This window comes from Parasteatoda tepidariorum, chromosome 2 (assembly GCF_043381705.1).
Source record: "Parasteatoda tepidariorum isolate YZ-2023 chromosome 2, CAS_Ptep_4.0, whole genome shotgun sequence".
Lineage (NCBI taxonomy): Eukaryota > Metazoa > Arthropoda > Arachnida > Araneae > Theridiidae > Parasteatoda > Parasteatoda tepidariorum.
Genome location: NC_092205.1, coordinates 92268239 through 92292943, shown reverse-complemented (window position 1 = coordinate 92292943; position 24705 = coordinate 92268239). Strand labels below are relative to the sequence as shown.

At 28.7% G+C, this 24705-nt stretch overlaps 2 protein-coding genes across 3 annotated transcripts in view; both read right to left on the bottom strand.

Annotated features, from left to right (window-relative positions):
* Nucleotides 1-540: 540 nt before the first annotated feature.
* LOC122271247 (E3 SUMO-protein ligase ZBED1-like) lies at nt 541-1943 on the bottom strand. Its single transcript, XM_043051853.2, has one exon. The coding sequence runs from the start codon at nt 1870-1872 to the stop codon at nt 925-927; it is 948 nt and encodes a 315-aa protein (XP_042907787.1). The 5' UTR covers nt 1873-1943; the 3' UTR covers nt 541-924.
* A 1690-nt stretch (nt 1944-3633) lies between these two features.
* LOC107453266 (E3 SUMO-protein ligase ZBED1) overlaps nt 3634-24705 on the bottom strand; it is a 156925-nt gene continuing 135853 nt past the window's right edge. The window contains exons 1-3 of one of the 2 annotated variants that reach the window (XM_021147520.3): nt 19950-20491; nt 14406-14591; nt 3634-5821 (exon numbers count right to left, since the gene is read on the bottom strand). In XM_021147520.3, coding sequence (XP_021003179.1) covers nt 4001-5821; nt 14406-14591; nt 19950-20141 — 2199 coding nt within the window. In that variant the 5' untranslated portion in view covers nt 20142-20491 and the 3' untranslated portion in view covers nt 3634-4000. Of the gene's footprint in view, nt 5822-14405; nt 14592-19949; nt 20492-24705 lie in introns of those variants that run through there. The other variant, XM_071177925.1, reaches the window with a different exon arrangement.

The following is a 24705-nucleotide window of genomic DNA, read 5'->3' as shown; positions in this document are numbered from 1 at the left end:
CATTAGACGTAATTTGCAATAGAAGAACTAGATTTCACTATTATTATTTAGTTACCCTAATGTCTTATTAGCTATGATAATGAAAACATAAATCTTTGTTTAGAATCTTTCAAAAAATAATTTTAAATACATAGTGCAATTTCAAATTAAAGTTTATTTGGTTCAGTTTGGAAAGCTGTAAGTATGGAACACTAATTTTGTAAATACCATGTTCAACTTTCTTATATATTTTAAAGATAAATCAATTTAAATTCAATTCAATTCAATCAATTTCAATTAAAGATAATTAATTTTTAAGAATTTTAAAAAAATTCTTAAAAATATAGAAAGGTTGGCAAAAATCAAAATTAAAAAACAAAAATCTGATTCGATTTAAATGAGATTTTTTTCTTTCCCCATTTATCAGCCAAATCACCTGATAAAATGCATTAATACTCGATAATGGCAGAACAAGTCCTTCTTCATTATCAATAAACACTGATTACTCATTTAATAAGTTCTATAAGCATTTGTATTTGAATAAACATGAAACTAAGTAGGTATATTTGAAACAAATTTATTAGTATTTATTTTACATACAGTTAATGGAAGATTATAATTTAAACGTTCCAAGCCACTCTTAACCACTTTTATACAATTGTTTTTTGTTTTTACAATTCAATTTTAAAATATAATAATTTTTATACATCATCTTTTTTAAATTTCTTTGGAAAAAAAAAACATTTATTTATCAGTGAAATCAAACTTAAAAAAAGAAAAAAAACCTAAAGAATATATTTACAAATAATATTGCATAAAAATATTTTCAACTAAATGATTTATTAAAAATAAATTAAATAAAACAACACGGATGAATTATAAATTACTGATTTTTTAAATAAAAAAAAAAATGCATGCCAATTCTGAAATATAGTGACACGTGAACTAATCAATATTCATATTTAGAAACATAAACTGGTCTACATATTTCGGCTTAATGAGACGTCTCCTTTCAGAGAAAGTCCTGCCTTTCTTCAAAAACACTCTTTCAGGTGGTATGGAGGTGGCTGGTACACACAAAATTTGTCTAGCTACCTTTGCTAGAATAGGGAATTGAGCTTGGCCTTGCGTTTTCCACCACACAAAAGGGTCCTTTTTCCTATCCAGCAAAGGCTCTTCCAGATAGTTTTTGATTTCATTGTTGATCATATCATCCGTCCTAGATGGAGCTTTCTTGGGAGTGGCCTTCCTCTCAAAACCCTCCCACAGGCTATCTGTACGAGATTCTTTAACCTCCTTCTCGGGACTGGACGTGTCCATCATACTGCCAATAATCTGCTTGCTCGCTTCACTGGTCAGCTCTTGAATGGCTGTCTCTACAGCTGCTTCAGATTGAAAAGCTATATTTTTGAATCTTGGGTCTAGTACTGTAGCCATAGCCAACATTAAGTTATGCTCTACTTGCCCAAGCCTCCTCCTCAGGGAAGACAGAATATCTTTCCGCACTTTTTCCACGAAACCCAGCGTGAGAGCATTGCAGTTATTGATGAGGGAATTCAAACCTAACGTAACTGGAATAACCTTAGAAGCAAACTGATAGGGTTCGTTGCAAAGCTCCAAAATAACAACCTCAAACGCCTTCAGAAGGCCGATCGTTTCTTCGATGGCCGTCCAGTCGCTCTTAGTTAGTATGTCTAATGAACTAGTGAAATTATTAAGTATTTTTATCAACACATTCTTTAAAGTTGAAATTCTCTGAAGCATGTAGAATGTGCTGATCCACTCATTAGAGTTATCTTTCTTCACTTTCAATGGGTATTTGATGTCCGTGGCAGCATTTATATCCAAACCCTGGTTTTCTGAATGCTGCATTTTTAAATTTTTATCATGCATTTGAGCTTCAAGCAGTTGCTGCTTTGCGGTTTCATTGGACCGAAGAAAACTAACTACATTTCTGCATTTCGATACNACATAATTTTTGTAACTGGGCGGGGCTACCCGACACATTTTGAAAAGAGCTGAAAAACATGTTTTTTTAATTTCTATTTTTTTTAAGTTAAACTATTCTTTTTGCATTATTTAATTAGATGACAAAACACTAGAAACATACAAAAATATTGATTATTACTTAATATTATACAGAAATATAAGCAATACTCCTTAAGTGGCTACCCGACTCTCCCCTATATATTATATTTTTATGTCTAAAATATTTAAACTAGATTGTATAAAAATGCTCATCTCACATGAAATTTTGAGCAACTTTCTAATTTTTGTGCCATATGTTCATTTGTTTCTGAAGGCCTCCCTAAATGTCACAATTTTATAAAATTTGGTTTCAAGTGTTATTTCTGCACTCTAAATGGAATGCAATAAAATAATTGGTATGTTTCTTCAGAAAAAGAGCACTTCTTGTCCAAATAAATATATTCTGTTACAGCTAACTATTATACATAATTTAAAAGATTTTTTTTGAGATATTGACATAATATTTTACAGAATAAAAATTCGACTAACAGAACATAAGTTATAAGGGTGCTCTGATTTTGATTGAAAGGTGATTGATTTTTTATGACTGTACATATAAGTTAATGTAATTAATCATATACATATAAGTTACATAGTTAATCATATACACATAAGTATATCAGAAATCTATCTCTTTCAGAACAATGAAAAAAATTGGGGAAAAAAATAGAGGAGGAGAAACAGGACAAAATGAAAAGAATTCAGCATGGCAAATAACCTGTTTAAAACTTATAAAATTTCTCTACATCAATTTTTTTTAATAATGATAATTTGAGAATTATTTAAATGTATAATGTTGGAGTTTATTTTTTTATTAAAGATCTTTATTCTATTATGAAATTCATTATCACATATTAGAACTTTTAAATGAATTATAATTTTTCTAATAGGAGTAGCTAATATAAGTAACTTCATTTAATTCATATATAATGAAATAAAATTTTATCTTGTTTATTTGAATAAAAAATAACTAACACAAACTCTAAAGTATTTATTATTTAGAGAGTATGTTTATACTTCATTTTATAAAGTATTTTAGAGTTACATTTGTAGGCATCTTGATAGGAATACACTAAGGCCTATGTCTCTATGAGTAAACTCTATATAATGTATGGCTCTATAGAAAAACTAGATTTCACTATTATTTTTTAGTTAACCTAATGTTTTATTAGCTATGATAATAAAAACATAAATCTTTGTTTAGAACCTTTCAAAAAATAATTTTAAATACATAGTGCAATTTCAAATAAAAGTTTATTTGGTTCAGTTTGGAAAGCTGTAAGAATGGAACACTAATTTTGTAAATACTATGTTCATCTTTCTTATATATTTTAATGATGATCAACCCAACAAATTTTTTTTACCAAGCTTTCTATACATAATTTTAAAAAAAATTCTTAAAAATATAGAAAGGTTGGCAAAAATCAAAATGTTAAAAAAAAAAAAAATTTTGATTTGATTTAAATGAGATTTTTTTCCCCACGTTTATCAGCCAAATCACCTGATAACATGCATTAATACTTGATACTGGCAGAACAAGTCTTTCTTCGTTATCAATAAATACTGATTACATATTTAATAAGTTCTATAAGAATTTATATTTGAATAAACATGAAACTAAATAGATATATTTGAAACAAATTTATTAGTATTTATTTTACATACAGTTAATGGAAAATTATAATTTAACTCTTAACCACTTTCAATAAATTTTTTTATTTTTACAATTCAATTTTAAAATATAATAATTTCTATACATCATCTTTTTCTTAAAATTTCTTTGGAAAACTTTTATTTATCAGTGAAATCAGACTTTAAAAAAAAATAACAACCAAAAGAATATATTTACAAATAATATTGCATAAAAATATTTTCAACTAAATGATTTATTAAAAAGAAATTAAATAAAACAGCACAATTGATTTATAAATTACTGATTTTTTAAACAAAAAAAAAATGCATGCCAATTCTGAAATATAGTATTACATGTGAACTAATCAATATTCATATTTAGAAACATAAACTGGTCTACATATTTTGGCTTAATGAGGCGTCTCCTTTCAGAGAAAGTCCTGCCTTTCTTCAAAAACACTCTTTCAGGTGGTATGGAGGTGGCTGGTACACACAAAATTTGTCTAGCTACCTTCGCTAGAATAGGGAATTGAGCTTGGCCTTGCGTCTTCCACCACACGAAAGGATCCTTTTTCCTATCCAGCAAAGGCTCTTCCAGATAGTTTTTGATCTCATTGTTGATCATATCGTCCGTCCTTGATGGAGCTTTCTTGGGAGTGGCCTTCCTCTCAAAACCCTCCCACAGGCTATCTGTACGAGATTCTTTAACCTCCTTCTCGGGACTGGACGTGTCCATCATACTGCCAATAATCTGCTTGCTCGCTTCACTGGTCAGCTCTTGAATGGCTGTCTCTACAGCTGCTTCAGATTGAAAAGCTATATTTTTGAATCTTGGGTCTAGTACTGTAGCCATAGCCAACATTAAGTTATGCTCTACTTGCCCAAGCCTCCTCCTCAGGGAAGACAGAATATCTTTCCGCACTTTTTCCACGAAACCCAGCGTGAGAGCATTGCAGTTATTGATGAGGGAATTCAAACCTAACGTAACTGGAATAACCTTAGAAGCAAACTGATAGGGTTCGTTGCAAAGCTCCAAAATAACAACCTCAAACGCCTTCAGAAGGCCGATCGTTTCTTCGATGGCCGTCCAGTCGCTCTTAGTTAGTATGTCTAATGAACTAGTGAAATTATTAAGTATTTTTATCAACACATTCTTTAAAGTTGAAATTCTCTGAAGCATGTAGAATGTGCTGATCCACTCATTAGAGTTATCTTTCTTCACTTTCAATGGGTATTTGATGTCCGTGGCAGCATTTATATCCAAACCCTGGTTTTCTGAATGCTGCATTTTTAAATTTTTATCGTGCATTTGAGCTTCGAGCAGTTGCTGCTTTGCGGTTTCATTGGACCGAAGAAAACTAACTACATTTCTGCATTTTGATACAAGAGCAATGAGTTCATTCGAGGAAGAAAGGGAAGATTTGATGATCTCATCTAATGTATGAGCGAAGCACGTTATATTTGTCCACCCCGTTAACTCAGATGCTTTCGTCATTAAATCGGAACCATCATTGACAATACACATGACATCCATAGATAAGTCCCACTGAGAAATGCTTGTCACAACATTTGTCATCACATGTTCAGGATTAATGTCTGTGGCCATTAAAAATGTATTCAGAGCATAATATTTGTACTGAAAGTCATCAGTGACAAAGTGAACAGATACGGTTAAGAACCTCTGTTCACTGTATCCTGTCCAAAGCTCAATAGATGTGTGTATTTTTTCAGCTTCTTTCAATGAAGTTTGTATTTTCTTGTACTCTATATAATACTTTTTAGGAATATGGTCAATGAAAAAGTCTTTAGTCGAAGGCAATCGATACGTCGGTTCCAATGTACTGATCAGTTTCTTGAAACCGGTTCCTTCTAAAACACTGACTGGCAACATGTCAACAAGCAACATCTCAATAATTTTATCTGTTATGTTTGATTTTTTAGGAAGAATTGTTATGGGAGTTGCTTTTTCTATCGTCACTTTGGGCAAAATACTAATATTTCTGCCCCTCTTTTTCCCCTCAGCGGATGCACAAGGTTTAGGGAGTTTATTAGAAAGATATTGATATTTTATGTTATTAGCTTGCTTACTTTTTACGACATCACCTTCAACAGGGTGATAGCGAGACAAATGATACACTAAATTTGTTGGCGTACCACAATAGGATATCACTTTCTGACAAATCTAAAAAAGAAGAAAAATCTATAAGACCCAGAAAAAGTCAGGTTTTATCAGTCATAAAAATAATAAATTTTAAGTACTCTATTTATAAATTTTTTTACAAAGATCATTAATTGAAGTGGTAAGTCACATTAAATTAATTTAGAGTAATGAAAAAAAAATGTGAAAGATTCTTTTAAAAGTAATAAAATAATGTAAAATTTATAATTTTTACATACAATAATTAAAAACCAATAAAAAAAATTGCAAATATAAGTAAGATATATACATAATGCACACATTTTCATAGCTTGAATAAGTACTTACGGTCAGAATGCAGATATATTAATCAGATTTTTCTAGTAATTGATTCTCTTATTCATACATTCATCGATTTGTCAATTCGTTTTTTATTGCACCTAGTAATCAATTGTAAGCGCAATGTAGTTATTTACAGTTATAAATATTATAAGAACCAGTTAAAACCAAATGTTGTTGCAAATAGCCAAGTAAAACTTTGAACTGTTTTTCCTAACCCTGAATTAATAAACGGTAGTCACAAATGACTACACAGAATAAGGCACACTTAGGCAATTAATACTGATAATTACATCTAAAAATAAGTTCAGGTTATTAATAGTAACATGTACATTTTCTCTGATTAAAATAAAGAGAGAGGAGGGTGGAAAAGATCTTTTTGAGTGAATTAAAAAATGTAAATGACTTTTTAAAATCATGTGTTCGTTGAAATGGTATGTTCTAAACAAACAAAGACAGAAGCCTAACAATAATTTCTTTTCATTAAAAAAAAAACTCTCAACTGGGTGATATGGCAAAGAATTACAGAACTTATTTTACATAAAAAAGTATGACATAATTTTCTCATAAATTAAGCATCGTTTTAAACTGACATTCACTTTGTCACAAAATTGAAGTTTTATTTAGTATATTCTAATTATTAATTCAAAATATATATTAACATATAACATATATTAATACATAAATATATGGTGATGTATGGATTTTTATATATAGGATCAACAATTATAAAGAATAAACTATAGTTTTCAGCAAAATAAATATTTTTCTTCATCTTCATATTTTCATTACTTTACTTCATTTGAGAGCTCTCATTTTCTCAAGAAATTTCAAAATAAATATAGAGAGATTTGTGAGGGAGTATTGAGAGAGATATTGGAGTAATTGTATCAAAAGTTGGAGGGAAAAAACACGTAAAGGTTACAAATTTTTTCTAGCAACTCATCTCGTAAGTACCAATTTTTGAAAAATATACTTAATATTCTTTTTTTACTCCGACTTTACATTATCCCACTTTCCAGCGTTTTGTATCCGTAGTCCGACAGAAAACATAAAATCCACTTCCACTGCATATATAAGATGTTATAGCAGTCTGCGCAACAGCTAGGAAGGACAACAAGCAATGCAGTCGGAAAACAAGAAGCCCTTTTTAATTATTTTTTTAAAGTAGGCAAAACATCAGAATCTAATTGAAAAACGACATGCATCGCCTTGAACATTCAGAATTTTAAAAGGAAAAATCTTAGATTTAATTCCCATCACAAGCATTAAAAGGGATAATTCAGCAATTGTAAAAGGTTAGAATACTTTGTGAGAAATTTCCCACAGTGTTTTGTATTCTTTTCGGGGGAAAAAAACTTATGATAATTATTTATTTCTTTAATCTAAAATTTGAACTAAAATGCCAATCAGCTAAATCTAGCATGTCTAATGAACTAAAAAAACACTGTTCCCTAATTCATGCAGTGTTTTCACTACAGCGCGAGAATCTTGCATATTTTTTTTCTTTTCTCGCATTAAAAAATTATTACCGCGAGAAATTCGCGCATTCTATAAATCAATTTCAAAATTCGCGAATTTCGGAAAAAGCTTCGAATTACGCCATTTAGAATAAAATCCGTTTCACTTTTCTTACTGGATATTTCATTATTTTCAACATCTGCCCCATTATCTAGCTTCCCTATTTACCAGTATTGTTCAGAACCTTTTCGAACAACAGAACACAGCCATGGAACCCCTTTCAAAATACATTTCTCTGCAACCACGCGTTTACCGTAGGTAAATTTTCTTCATGTAAGACGTTCAAATTTTTTATGCACTTATGCAAGATGGACAAACTTGTAAAGGCAAAATCTTCTATGATGATGCATCAAAAATATTCAATACTTTAAAAAGTAGAAGACGTTAAAAATGTATTATAATTAAAGAAATGATTTTTTTTTCAAGAGTTTTTGNATTGAATGAAATGGGTGATAGTAAAAATAGCCAAATAGAATTGTTTAGCAATCTGTTCCTACATAAACCAGAGCTCATTCTAGGCAGGGTAAACAGGGCGCAGCACCCTGTTGCCCTTTTAGTCAACAGAATCCACCCTGTTGCCCTTTTAGTCAAAAGAATCCACCCTGTTGCCCCTGATGTAATAGACTCTAAACCCTTTCTTTCCTCAATCCTTCTTTATTTTTTCTCCAAACTGTACAATGGATTTCTTAAATTTTCAACTATTTTTTATTTAGTTTGTCATTGCTGTCTATACATAGATTTATATGGGGAAAAAAAATAGCCATCACACCCCCTTGTTGCACTTGTCTTAGAAAGTTTGCAGTTGCTTCCACTATCATTAAATCATAACTACAGACACTTAAAAACAGACATTTATTATTTTATTAATATATGCAAGCATTTTAAATAAATTACTAAGTTAATTAGCTCAATAACTCGATATATATGTTAATTTATTAATAAAAATGAGTAAATATGATTGCTTTGCTACTGTTAGTAAAATAAAAAAAAATTCTTTCACTAATTGACAATGTTTTTTCATAGAACATGAAAAGCCCATAGAAAGAAATTATTGCCCTTTTAGAATAATAATGCCCTTTTTTTAAACGTTTGCACCCTGCCCTTTTTTCTGCCTAGAATGAGCTCTGATGTTACAGCAGTCTGCACAACAGCTAGGAAGGACAACAAGCAATGCAGTCGGAAAACAAGAAACCCTTTTTAATTGTTTTTTTAAAGTAGGCAAAACATCAGAATCTAATTGAAAAACGACATGCATTGCCTTGAACATTCAGAATTTTAAAAGGAAAAATATTAGATTTAATTCCCATCACAAGCATTAAAAGGGATAATTCAGCAATTGTAATAGGTTAGAATACTTTGTGAGAAATTTCCCACAGTGTTTTGTATTCCTTTCAGGGGAAAAAAACTTATGATAATTATTTATTACTTTAATCTAAAATTTGAACTAAAATGCCAATCAGCTAAATCTAGCATGTCTAATGAACTAAAAAAACACTGTTCCCTAATTCATCTATCAAAGATTATATAAGAGGTAGTGGTCCTGCATCTGATTAAGCAATTTGATTTAATTTTCTGAAGTCTATACATAATCTACGTTTTTAAACTATAAAAAACTACAAAAAATATTTCTTAAATTACACAAACTATCTTCCTTAGGAAGCTTAAGTTACTGGAGCTGAATAGGGAGAAGTACTTTCTTTAAATAATGTATGCTGTAATAATTCTTCATTTTGTTTATCAATTTCTTCTTGTTGTTTTGAGGAAATTTGTATGCTTTTAAGGACACTGGTAAGTCTGTTACACTTTGATGTTTAATTTTAATTGTTCCTACATCATATTTATCTTTAGCAAAAATATCTGAATAAACTTTTAAAATTTCTTGAATTTGATTCTCTTTATGTTTGATTTTCAAAATGCTGTCAATAATTTTTTTTTTTTACAATATAGGCACTCATTAATATATTTTGTTTCAAGAATATTAGAAAAATTAAGACATTTTACATTTTTGACAATTTTTTTTTACCTACATCTCCAAAATTTATTTTCTTCCACATTTTCATTAACACTATTATTTGATTTTTTATTTATTTAACATTCTTTTCTTTGCTTTATTCTTACATTCTTTATTTTTATTTATGATTTCATTAGTATTAATATTGCAATCTTTAGCCTGGACTTCAAGAGAAATGCGTAAGGACAAGTTGTTTTTAATCAGAAAAAATATAACAGTTTTCTCGGATTTTGCATTATGACCTGTATCACACAAGATTCTATACAAGTTTTAAAAACCAAAACTGCAAAAGATAAATCAGTATTAAAAATATAAAATTTAACTGATGTAGTTATGTTTAAAATTCTTAAATTTAAAGTACAAATTTGGTGGAAGTTGCGAATTACCTTTTGTTTGTTTTACCTTTACAGATTTTTTTTCTTTCTCTTTGGACATTTAATTTTACAAAATTATTAATTTGGATTTTATTGAAACTACTACTTGTGTAAACATTCAAGAATACAGTTTTATTAGTAAAAAATCAAGTGTTTGTCGTTTTTAATGTTTTCATTTTTATTTTGAATACATCCAGATACTATTAATTGTAAATTTTGCATTCAGTTGGTTACTGGTTTGTTTATCTTTAAGCTGGGTTTGATTCTCAGCTTATTGCAAATTTTATTAAATTTATTAAGCTTATTATGCATAATATTAAATTTTATAAATAAGCTTGGCTTGTTTATAAAATTTTGGTTCCAATGGTAAGAATTGGTGATCCCTAGCTTATTACAATACTTATATGACTTAGGACAGTGTTTCCCAAAGTGTGGTACACGTTCCCCCAAGGGTAAGGGAACAGTTTAGTATGCGTTCTTACGCGAATATCTTACAACAAACAAACATTTCAAAAAATTTTATTTAAAAACAAAGCTCTCCATGAAAATTTTCAATTAAGTATTTTTTTATTGGCTATTTTTTGCTGCATTAACAGTTAATAATCAGTATTGTCAAAAGCCAGTTGTAATTTTTAACTTTTGTGCAATTTTTTTTATAGTAAAAAATACATTAATTTCTTTATTAGGGTACACAGCATTACAAAAAATTTAGAAAGTCATAAGTTTGGGAAACACTGGCTTAGGAGATAAATTGTGAGAAACTTGGGCAAAATGGCTTGTTTGCTGTTTACTTATATTAAATCTGCTTCTTTCCTTAGGCATAGCTGCTAACATGGATAGGAAAAAATCAAGTAGATTTTATGAAATATAAATTTCAAGATAATTGTTGAAGAATATAAAAAATATTTTACACATAGGGAATTTTAGGGATTTTTATGATCATCAAAACATAAAAAATTTAATATTTTTCATTTATAATTAACACTAAATGAACATGAAATGCTTATTATGTTTACTCATAATTTTAAACAGTAATAGGCATTTAATTAATCAAAGATAGTTAGACTTTTAAATTAATTTAAAAAGGGAAATGTAAAAAAATAAAATAAAAAAACCATTTTAGAACAAAAAAAGTTTTAAACTGATTTCTATAATTGAGCCTCACTAATGTGATCAAAAATGCTATTTCAATAGGGATTTTTTAGTAAATTTTCTTAAAATGTACAAAAACCAGGAGAATTTTTAATAAACCAGTAGACCGAGAAAAACTGTCAAAATTCAGTAGTCTGCTGGAAAATCCTGTAGAGTTGGCAGCTGTGCATACTCTAAATTTGAACATGAGTGATCTCACATGATTGATTAACTTAAAAGAAAAGACCAATTGCATGTCACCATCATTTTCCTGTTAAAAAGAGTAGTTTTCTTTGCTCTCATAGAAAGATCAACATGGGAGTATTTCTGGTTCAAAGGATATTTTTTTATGGATTTTCCTAATGTAAAATATGGAGATACTCATNTGAACATTTTATAACAAAAAAAGTTTTGAACTGATTTCCATAAATGAGGTTCGCTTCATTATGTATTAGCAATACTTATTTAAATATTCAAGCAGGCAAGCTATAATCTATACAAAAGTTTTATTTCAATAGGGATTTTTTAGGAAACTTACTCAATTTTAGTGAATTTTCAAAAATGTACAAAAACCAGGAGAATTTTAATTAAACTAGTAGACCAGGCAGCTATGTTTATAAAATTTAAGTCTATTTTGGGCTTGTTGAATGAAATTTTAACTGAGTTATTAATAAATGGCTGCCTTGGTGTCCAATTGCGATATTGAAGATTTTCTGGTATACCCCCATTAAATTTTGATTCTGGTACTCTTTGCTCATTTTCATTTTGAGGAACGACAGTTGAGACCTTACGAGTAATTTTAGAAACAATTGAAAGTCATTCAATAGAGGTTCTTTCAGAATCAAAGAGTTTCAATCTGTAAGGGAAATCTTATAAATAAACCGTTAATTGTATGTTTATTACTTAAATTAATTCTACCCTTTCTGCAGAATGTGAGTTTAAATCTTTAGTTTGGACAAAAAAAAATTTAATTTTGAAAATCATTAAAGCGAATGGACGTGAAAATGTTCTTTAAAAAGTTCCAAGTATTTCTTCAAAAGAATTATGATTTAATTAATTGTTAATAAATAATTTCAGTGCCATTAATCGCCATTTAATTTAAAATCCCAAGTTTATTTCTGAAAGTGTCTGAGCCAGTCTACGAACTAACATCAATTTCAGGTTCAAACTTAGATTTGTCCAGTTTTTCTACTGCTTCATATTGATTCTTAACTTCATTTAAATTTAATTTTTAAAATTTGTTTCATTTTGGTTTCTGCTGTTAGAATTTGCCACAGATATATCCTAATTAGGAGGTAAATCCTTAATATGGGCTTTCCAGTGTTATCCAAGTTAAAATTTATAATATTTGCAATTCAAACATTTAAAATAAATTATTAAATACTACATTTTGGAGAAAAAAATTAAAATATTTAAATTGCTGAACTTTTAAACTATAGGCACAATATTTAAATTTAACTTATTCGTTTAAATATTTTCAATGCTGATTATAATATACTCAGCTTATAGAATCAAGAGAGGGGAAAAAATTAAAAACAATTTAATAAAATTTAAAAGTATTTTCGTATCTATTAAACAATACGAAATTACTAAAATTTTTAAATCAGTTACTTGTTTCTTGATAAAAAAAAATCCAAAAATCATTGATTAAATAGAATTATACAATTAAATACAATTCTCCTCAGGCCGTACAATAGATTGTATTNGGTTTTGATTGAAATTTTAAGAAATCACTTTATTTTAGATTGTGTATTAGTATTATTTGTTTGCTTCTAAGTTCTCAGTGCAATAAAGTTTCTGTGAATGTAACGTAAGTTACCATGGAATAGCCCTATATATACAATATATATATAATTACAAACATTTAAAATTGAGAAAAATAACTAAATCCAAAGTAAGCATATAAATTAAATCAAAATATTATTAAAGCAGAAATATCTTACATCAAAACAAAACTACTTCATAATTATGTTTAAAAAGTAATTATAAAATAATCTGTAAGCACTTTTTATCAAACGTTTTGCTTATTAAACATTTTTTTTTAAACAATCAAATAAAATCCATGCTATTTTAATCAGGATATTTTTCCCTACTGTATCATAAGAATTATCATGCTCATGTAGTATACGCAAAGAGAATTTTCTTAATATTTTTCATGAAATTTTCCTTTTTCAAACCACTTTCTTATGTTGAACAGAATTTCTAGAAACACATTTTGAAATCAAGCAATAACAATGTTTCCTTAGTAAGGAGAACTTCACCTCTTTTTTTCAAACACAGCCATACATAAATCGATCACAGAAGAGCTTTCATCACTTCGCAACGATGGTTTGACAATCATTTACACTGATAGGGTACATAACGAAATTTTTCAACAAAAAATAAGCACCTCTAAAGCACTCAAAAAATATTTTTAAGCACTATACACATTAACAAAATGAAAAATAATTTTCAAAGACTTCACATGATCATGATAAAATAACTCTTCTCTTAATTATATTAGCTAACATAAAAAGATCGAAAGATTATTTAGTTCAATTAGTTGCCCATAAGAGTGCTAGAATTTCGCCAAACTCAGCTCAGTAGATGCACATGGGGACTTGCTAGCATTTCATCAAACACATAAAATGATGGGCACTTTCATAGACTACGGATTAACGATACGCTGAACAATATGTTGAATAGAACAATGCGAAAACCACACATTTGCATAATACGGGGCAAAAATTGACATGGTGAAGGAAAAAAAATCTCATTTTTGAAAAAAAGAATATTAAGCACTTACTAAAACACCCAATGAAAAATGCACCTTTAAGGGCTTTTAAAAAAACGAAAATAAGCACTTTTTAAAAATGTTACGCACCACGACTGATAGTATGTCAGAAACAGTGTAGACTGATCAAAGTGGTCAAGTATTCGCTCACTGGCCACCGCCAGTGATGCTTGACTTCAGTGATCTACTGAGAGCTAAATCTTAGGATCAGTCTATTGTGGGACTCAACCTAACAAATAATTTTAAAAATATAAAAAGAATTGTTATATATTAACTGTAATTAATTGATTATCACTATGCACCTACAGTAACTGCGATCATTGAATGGATGAACTAAAACTGAGTTTATGGAAGCATGGTTTTAGTTTCATAAAATATATATTCAACTGGTATAAATTGAATTCATGTATATTACAATCATAATTATATAACAAATTTGAAATAATATAATTGAAAAAAAGTTGAATTAAGAATACATACACAACACATTGCTTTCTTATCATCTAATGCTGTGAAGTAAGTCCAAACAATACTTCTTTTACCTTTTTGATGTTTCTTAAATTCAGAATTCTTTTTAATGGATATAATAGTTGGTTTATGATATGATGTTGCATACGGCAATTCAGATATTTCAGTGCCATCAATGATGCTTAAAGCACTGATATCCTATAAAATAAGAATTCAAGAGTCAATAATAATGATATAAAATAACAGGCAGATAAGAAATCACTTTAAAAAAAGTATATAACTATAGTTTAATTAAATGCTTTATATAAAATGGCTATAATTGCAGAAAAATTTATTTATCAATAGTAAAACAGCAAATTATTTTGAATATTTGCAAAATTATACAATATAAGTAATTCAATCCACATTTCGTCTCTTTCATAAATTTAAAACAAAATCTATAGCTTATAGGATTTGGTCTATTAGGGCACTTAAACTATTTATCGCCTGCAGGCTTCATGGCATTAACTTTCACTCAGTTTTCATTAATATCCTAAATCTTTTTAGGATACACATTACTTTCTTAATTAACTGTTACCTATACCATATATTTAACAATTCCTGTAGAATGAAATGTATTTGAGATTTTACTTGATGTAGTGTTGAATTTAAAATATGTTATATCAAATCATCTAGCAAAGTTTCAATTGTTTTGTTTTTTTTACTCCCTTACGATAATTGATGCTTAATTAGCCTATATTTATTAGGGATGTAACGAATAGTGATTTGGCCAAATAGCCGAATGGCAAAATTTAAGAAAAAAAAATTCACTAATAAATATTTTTTAACAGAAATAATTTTAGTCATTATTAAAAAATAATCAAAACTTTAGCTGTATTATTGATATGGGGTAAAAGGAGAAAAAAAAACTTTATGAAGTTCATTTCAGATTGCTTTGCATGATTACCCATAGAGAAAAAAAAATCAAGACAGAGTGGATTGATATTCATTCATAAAAAAGGCAAATTTGCAATTTAATTGTTTGAAAAGTAATTAGAAATATAAACAAATTAAGACACATAGTTCAACATCCGACAAAAGAACCCCTGTGCTCGCTATATCGCTCTTCAACCCTTTTCAGATCATTTTGCTCACTGCCTCTGCTTTGATCTTGTTTAATAATTTAGCTTTGATTTCTTAATATAATATATATTAATTATATTAGAGGATTCCTCCCTGCTTGTTGTCGTTTGCCAAGCATACCCCCGGGAACTGTTGACGAAATAGATTTCAGAATGCTTCGGGATCTGGAGCTGATTGTCTACAAAGCAGCCAAAAATCAAAATATTGGGTTGATTAATATTTGTCCGTAAAAATAAGGATTTTAATAAAATAGTGAAACCTCCAGAAAAGACCACCTCCATTTGCGACCACTTTTGAGAGACACAGAATTTTTTCCATAGACTTTGTGTTGAGGAAAACCTTAAAGAGAGACCATTGAAACCTCTCCCAGTGACTGAGCAAACATCTGCACCAAATGCGGAAAAGGTCAAATAAGGAACAATGAAAAAATATCAAAACAAAAAATTTCATATAACAAATAAGTAGTAAAGTCGATTCAAAATATTTGTTCCAGACTCTAATTTATAGAGTTTATTATGACGATACAACCTCATGTTGCAATCTGAGTGCACTAAAGATGATGCTATCAGAGATTTACTTATAGAGTTGAAAGTTATATTAGAAAAAAACCAGCATCTCAAACAAACCTCTTCTCACCTTTTAAAGCTTACTAATTTTTATAAAATTAAATGCAAACTTAAACAAAAAATATAATTGCTTATTTATTTAAAATAGTTTTATCATTCATAATCTGTAACAGGGTTCGTAGCCAAATTATTTAACAAAAAATAAGCACCTTTTAAGCATTTTCAAGCACTCAAAAAAATTTTTAAGCACTTAAAAAAAATATCATAACTAGGCAGGGTTGGAAAGATTTTGACAATTGACTGCTTTATTTTGTTATAAACGTCATGTCAAAATAAAAATTTTGGCATTGTTTTTGACAATTGTCAAAAATCATGATTTTTTTAATTATGTAAAACAAGTACGTTTTCATACGCTACGGACTGACAATACGCTGAAATAGATTGGGGTTGAATTAATTGTGAAAATGTTGAATAGAACAATGTGAACTGTTTCTTTTAGCATAATTCGTACCAAAAATCAACATGGTAAAGGAAAAATCTTATTTAGAAAAAGGGAAAATTAAGCACTTTTTAAAAACACCCAATGAAAAAAGCACCTTTAAGGGCTTTTAAAAAACAAAAATGGAAAATAAGCACCTTTAAGCACTTTTTAAAAATGTTACACAACCTGAGTAAATTTGTCATTACACATAATTATATCAATTGGGATAATTTTTACAGACTATAATTTTATTCATAGATCCGTCTTTTCATGACGCCACAACCATTTTACTGTGAAACGAATAGTGGTTGCTCAAGAAAGGTTTCATTGAATTATGTAAGCCGGCTGCCGTGTTTTCCCCTTCTCTATCTTTCTAATTCAGATTTTTTGTCGTGATAACAAAATAAAAGTTGAACTTACAATTGTAAGCGAGAACTATTTTATCTTCATAAACAATTAATATTTTAGAAGAATAATGTGAATACTTCTACATATTTATTGAAATTAGTTGTATGTAATGGTGGACAAATTCATTATACATTAACTTTGTTAAATCAAGAAAAAATACACATTTATAAAAATAGTAAATAAACATATATACATTTTGTCATTACTTTAAATATAAGAAAAACCCCACAGAAATCAGGAGATTCAGCAGCTAAGCAATATAATTGTTTCATAAGTTTTTAGAAATTTAAGCAAAGTAACACCAGGGGTCTGCCCAGACATTTTGTGAAAGGTCTGGTTTTTGTAAAATTGTGAAAAATTACTCGTAATTTGTGAATATAAAATAAGCATTCACATTCTTTCAACCAGGGTCCTGCTTTCATGAAATTGGGCAAATAGGGTCCGGTTATTACAAAAAACTTTTTCAAGGAGTTTTTAAATTGTAAATAGATACAAGATTATGCTCAGCACTATAAAATTATAATTTAAAAAAAATATTTTTTAAAAATAACAGCAATTGCTGCTTTTAAATTAGAGATGCAAGATACAAATATTTGGTACAAGATACAAATATATATATATACCTATACTGCTGAATGCAGAATATTAATTTTGGACGAATAAAGGAAAAAGCGTCTACCGAAGACAAAACTTAATTCGTTCACATCTGTCTTTCTTGTTATTGCCCCCTGGGAAAGGTTTATTCGAGTAACAAAACAATAATGAAGATAAACAAATTTGTGAAGGGTATGATTATAAGAAAAATCATTTTGTGAAGGGTCCGTTTTTAAGTAAAAATATTTTGTGAAGGGTCCGTTTTTATGAAGGGTTCTAAACAGACCTTTGAACACAAATTTGTCATTTTCAGTTTATCCGCAAAAATATACACCTGAACCAACAGCTTATGCGGTTGATTTCAGATTGCTTTTGTTCGCCTAGTTATTGTTCAATACCTCAGGTTTTATACTTCATTATCTTTAATACTTTATATTAATTATAGATGAAATGCATCAATTCAAGATTGCTCGCTAGCAACCGGAATTCAACTAAAATGAGCAGCTCACACAGTTCACTGAAGATAGCTTTAAGATCTGAAACATTTTTTTTTTGGTTAACGGACTATTTTTTACCTGCACGACTGTATCGGACGTAAAAGATAAGTTTATGAATTCAGAAGCTGAAGTTTTTGTTGAGTATTTGTGTTTCTCTAGTAAAATATGTTCTCTTTTTTAAGTTAAAAATAGTTACTGTTGCCATGACAGCTGTTTCAGAAAACTTTCACTGAGTGAGCTTTTCTCGCCATAACTCAAAAACTTTTTTGATAAAATAATATGAGACTCCACAGAAATGATTTTAAGAAATTCTGGTAATAAAATGTCTACATTATTTTAAGTTAAAAATGAAGATTCCTGTTTTGCGTCGCGTTATCAAATCTAGCAAAAACTGTCTGTTGAAGAATTATCATTGTTGAAGAATAATTATTACAGCACTCTCTTATGCTTATGACTAAAGATAAGAAGAAAAAAAAAACTTTAAACTAGTTTGGAATTATTAAGTTTTAAAACTAGTGTATTTTTACAGGACCCCAAAAAGTTAACAATGTTTTTATATACATATATTTTCATTTTTTCTTTTATATATACATATATTTCCTTTTGATTTTTAGGTTTGATTTGAATTTTTAAACACACCTTGTGAATAATTTAAGCAAAAAATACTATTAAATAATGAAAATAAATATTTTAATGAAAAATATTGCTTTAGGAAGCAAAAGCTGACGAATTAAGAAAAAAACTAATATGGGGAGGGCGGCCTGTCCTGTTTGCCTTTTGATCCCAATAAATGCGCCTTCATGTACTTTTTAAAAAAAAAATAAATAAAATAAGCCACCATCCTTTAAAAATACTGCCTTTTTATTCTTATTGCATTTAGAAAAAGATTAATTCACTATTTAAATAATAATTCCACACTGGTAAAATTATCTGCGTTTATAGGTCTAATTCTGATTACTATTACAAACATTTACTTTGTTAGGATTATTCTCAACTAGTTAAATTTTTATAAGTATCTTTTTTTAGAGGACATATTAATAAAGTTTAAATGATTTTAAAACTATTTTTTTAAATAATTACTTAAAAAAGAATACATCTAATTTTTATTTTCTCATAATTTTCAGTTTAAATTACAGAAAAAAGCTTTCAAGGTGTTTATTATTTAATAATTTTTCGTAAGTTTATTTATTTATTTTTTTAAAACAAATATGCACAGAGCCTGCCATCTGATAGCATGCTTTTTAAGCTATTATTTTGATAAACTACAATTTTTTTTCTCTAATTTTGTTAATGAGAGCAAATTACTTTTTTGAAATATACATATAAATTAGTATAAGAGGGTAATTTAAAAATTTATGAGGAAAAAATTCAGTTCTTGCACAGTATTACACATTTTTATAATAATTTATAATTATTAAACTCTGTTAAGCTATAAGTATATTCAAAATCTTCAGTTATTCATCATTTTAGCACTGTAAAAAGTGATGTTTTTAAATTGTTGATTAAAATATTAATCAATAAATGAAAGTTCTTATAAAATACTTTTTTATATTTTGGTCACCTTAAACTTGAGGTATTCAAACTTTAACTATATAAACTTTCCTTTTAAATCAGCAACCCCNCCCCCCCCCCCCCCAAAAAAAAACAGTATAACGAAAAAACTTTATTTATCAACATTGGTCTAATTATTTTTTCCAACAATCCTGAATGACAGTATGAGAAATAAATATGTATACGATAGTCATACTAGTATTTTTGAATTATCTTTCAAGGCAACAAAAAAAATATATGTTAAATTAAACTTGGTATATATTCCAATATATGATAACGTCAAGTGTTACGAAATTATTAAACACGTGCTTTTGTTTACAGTTTAGAGAAAACAAACCTGAACTTGATCAGAAGAATTATTTAAATCTGATACATCATACGACTGAACTTCAAGTTGTTTGATACAACTGTCACTGAGAGCAACAGTTCCGCCATTTCCTATACATTTATGACTAGCTAAAATTTGTAGATCATAAAAGCATTCATCACATGATCCACATTTCCAAACAACTTCACTCTCCGTCGCCATCGTATCAATTTTAGTTGTATATCAATAGTATTCAGGGTAATCGTTCCTTCATCAATACACACATATCGTTGTTGTTAAAATTTAAATCGAATTGTTCAATGACGAAATGGCGTAGCTGATCGATTAAACCGAATATGATTTAATCATCGATAAATAAAACTATTCCAATGTAATAACTGAAATTAAAATGAAAATTTAATGTTATTCGTAAATAATTTTAATCAATTGGTATGAATACTAAATTACATGATAGATATAAACGATATTAAATTTACGAATACAGTATGAATCACAATACGAAATTGCGTTTTCTTTAATCATATCGATGTTTTAAGTTGTTGCCAAATATGATAGTAAATTTTTATCATAAAGGACAGCTTTCAAAGTTATTTCCCGCGAAGGATTAGTGATCGAAATAAGCCACAGGTAGCGTAAAGTAAAACTCTCTTCCTATGGCAACGCTTCACATGTTTTCACCAGTAGAGTGTGGAGGGTCGTAGGAGAAGAATGTATGTTAGTTGTAGGAGCATAATAAGAATAAGAGAAGAATGTATGTTAGTATGTTCTACAAAGCTTCATGGAAATTTTATAAAATATACTTGACAAGTAAAGGCGAAAAATGTTAAGAAAGAGGAAAATATCGTGGTACATTCCTATACAACTGTAAAGAGAAAGAGAAGAAAAGGTGAAGACATGGAGCCGGTCTTCCCTCCAGTGGCGTATTCAAGCGTTGCAATCGTGAATAAAAAGTGGAGACATTCGATTCGAGATATCACAGAACTTCCTAGAATGACCGCAGTTGCGTCGCGAGGCCGGACGTGATTGCATCGTCAAACACCTACACAACATATGCTCTCAAATCTTGAGCCAAGTAATCAAATTTCATTGAGTGTCCTCAAAGTTTTTCAAATTCTTGGAGGACGCTAAAGATTTTTAAACTGTAACATGTGCCCTAAAATGTTCTTGAATTTTCTGAATACATCTAATCTTTTTCTATTGTTGATCGAAATTAGCTACAGGTGGCACATGGCAGAACTCTTTCCCTATTGTAACATATAAGTATATTTTTAACCATTAGCAAGTGGATAATCATAGGAGGATGAAGTATTTTAGTTTCAGTATTGATTTTGAAATCAATTAAAAAATTTAAGCTGGAAAGCGATACGGAACTCAACACCGCATTAAGCATAATGCTTAATTTAAACATCATAAAAGTCTTAAAATATATTTTTGATAATCAAAATGAGAAAAATGATGTATAAGTTGGAAACATCATAATACATTTCCATACATCTGTGCAGAGTAGGAGCGAGAAGAAGAGAGGTTCTAGACATGGAATCGACCTTCTCCCCAGATGGCGAAGCACGATGCTAAAAGATGAAATTGCCATACTCATCTAAAATAATTTCAGCAAAAATAAGTAAATTTTAATAATTAAGTTCTCATTTATTTTACGTGTGTTCAAATGTCAAATATTAATATTTCAAAATTGCTCATTAATGGAAGCAAGTTTTGTAAAGATGGCTTTGCACTTGATAGTAATTATCAATTAAAAAAACAAATTCAAATGACGAAAGATCGAGATGTTTGGATTTTAGTCGAACCACCCAAAGATGCTAAGATCATTTCGCGATGGCAACGAACTATAGGGGGCGCTGTTGCATGAGGCGAATTCCGTATGAACAGTCATTCAGTTGCTCTGGAGACGTCTTTAATGTAGTGGGTAGCATTGTAACGTTCCTTTTTTATTGTGGCTTATCAAATTTAAAAAATAAAAATGTTTGATATTCATTCTTATGCAAGCGAAAACAAAATGGTATCTCCTTTTTTTTTTTTTTTTTTAAAGAAGGAACATCCAAAATACATCGGAAAAATATTTGTAAATAAGCAGGAAAAAATATGTATCTTCTTATAGGGTTAAAACCTAATGCTTGAGAAATAGTTTTACTAAATTTAATGATATATCACGAAAGGCCTATTTAAACTTTACATTCCATAGTTTTAAGAAACATATCACTTCAGACATTAAAATGAGCAAAAAGTATACACAAGCCCATAATTTTATATAAAGTTTTTTGATAAAAATTTTTATCAAAAAATTTTAAGTTTCAATAAAAATCATTATTTAGAAACTAAAAAACGTTAAATAAATAATGCTTATGAAACAAAACAAAAAACGATTCTAAAAATTCCTCACAATAAAATAAATAACTTTCAAGTTTTTTTTAAATTTTTTTTTATTCATAATCGGACGTGGAAAATCATTCTATAAAAAATTATCATGAAGTAAGAAAAAAAATTATTTACAAGTAAAATTTTTTATTATAAAAATTATAACAATTACCTGCTTTATAAATCCAGAGAATTCCAAAATGATATGTTCTTCATTTGAAAACTTTATTCAAAAATAATATATACATAGATTATCCTTTCATTACTTTAAGGTGACATACCACACAATAAAATTTTATAATTGCAAGATCTCGATATGAATTTCAATACGTAACTTAAAAACAGAATAGCTGAATTCTAGTTGAAATTATTCTTTCAAAACTAAAAAGTACTTACCAAGAAAACGATAGAAATTTATTAATAATCAGCACAAATGATACTATTTCAAGTAATTCGGATGATTCTTTATTGTTGTTTTCCGAATTATATAGATACAGAAATATATACTATTCTAAGAATATTCTATAACTATTACAGTTCTGTACGTTCTGAATTCACATTTATTTATTGGAAGGAAGAAAGCAATGTTGACTTCACTTTAATTTGTAATGAATTGAAGATAGAAAAAATGTATGTTACCGTAATACACACATCTGCAACAGTATGCGATCCCGAAATCGGAAGTTATCGGTTGCAAGTTTGTTTATAATGGAAGTTAAAAATTATAGAGAAATTTTTCTTCAAATGTTTGGCGTGTTCTGTTTCTGAAATATTTACCAATGATCTGGAGAGTTTTTCAAGTTCTTCGGCCTTTTCCTTAGGGAAATTTTGCTTCTTATTTGCTGCTTAGAAAATAGCTTCTGATTCTGCCAATGATTCTGATGGAACTAAATGAAAACTTAATAAATAAATGCCTGATATTTTCAGGTTCCGCTAGAGGGCGTACTCAAGAGTTGTTATCGTGACTTTTTTTACATCTGAAGTTTTCTAAATTTCATCCGGTTTTAAAAAACCTTTTATTGTTTACATTCAGTCAATCATCCATGTGAGGAAGAATAAACATGTATCTTATAAATTTTAACTTTCGTTTCTTACAGATTGGAATACTCCTGATTGGTTAAAAGAAATGACGTTTCTCAGTAGTGAACATAAATTAAGAATCCTCTAGTGTGAGAGCTGACCGCCATTATGGAGCAAACTAGTTCGTTAATTACGTAGTGTTAACATTTGAGTTTGAGAGCCCATTTAGAGAGTGAAACCATTTAGATATTTAAAATTATTGATATAGGTACTTGTGCAACGATGAATTGGACAAGCAGTTCAGATAAAGGGCTTTCTAATGTTAAGATTTTCATCAGATCTTAAAAGAATGAAGAAATGGGTAATAAATTGCAGAAGATATAACTGGCACCCTAGAAGTGGAGCTCGCTTTCGTAAGGTAAATACTCACTTATTTATAATTTATTGAATTTATTTACTTACATATGTAGCATATAAATGATATTAAGTTGCTAAAGTTTGTTTCTGAATGCTGGTTTTTGTTTGTTTTTTCAAAAATAAATAAGCATATAATTTTCTAGGGTTACTTGAATTGTTTATAGCTCTAACTATGTATCAAATATAAGAAGTTTCATTGAAAACTGCCTTTATTATGTAAATATTGATTTAGAATATGACCGTTAAACAACATTCAATAATTTATTTAATGATTTTGAGTGTTTGTGTGGTATAAAACCAGTAAATAAAGGCAAGAGATTTAATAAGTATTAGCCAAACTTCTTTTAGAATAGACCAGTTTTGTATAACTTTTAAGTGTTTCATTTTGTTTTGCTAAAAATAAATATTCACCTGCTTCTTATTGTATTCCATTTGATTCACTAATATGCCAGATAATTCGTTTTTTAATCCTGGCTCATGTAAGTTTTTTTTAGTTACTTATGGTAATATCTTGCTTAAAGGTCAAAAGTATATTAAATAACTATCCGCTTCGCCCCCTGCTCGCTAACACTCGCCAACCCCCGAGAAATGCTACGCAATCCTATGTGGTTCACGCCGTGAACGATGGCTCGCTGCGTTCGCTCGCCAATGAACACAATGTTCTAGCACAAAGACATAGTATATTATCATCAAAGACATAGTATTTTATCATCAAAGACATAGTATTTTATCATCAAAGACATAGTATTGTACTTATGTAGAAGAATTCTATCAATGTTCTTATTGGCTTTTAAAAAAGTATATTAGCTATTTAGATTGTACATGGAGAAAAAATCAAAGCATTAGCTAAATGAGAAACATGTTAGCAAAATAAATTATCAAATATTGCTTCACTAATATTCTGCATTTTAAAGCGTGAAAATTCAATGCATAAATAAACGCGAAATATAAAAAA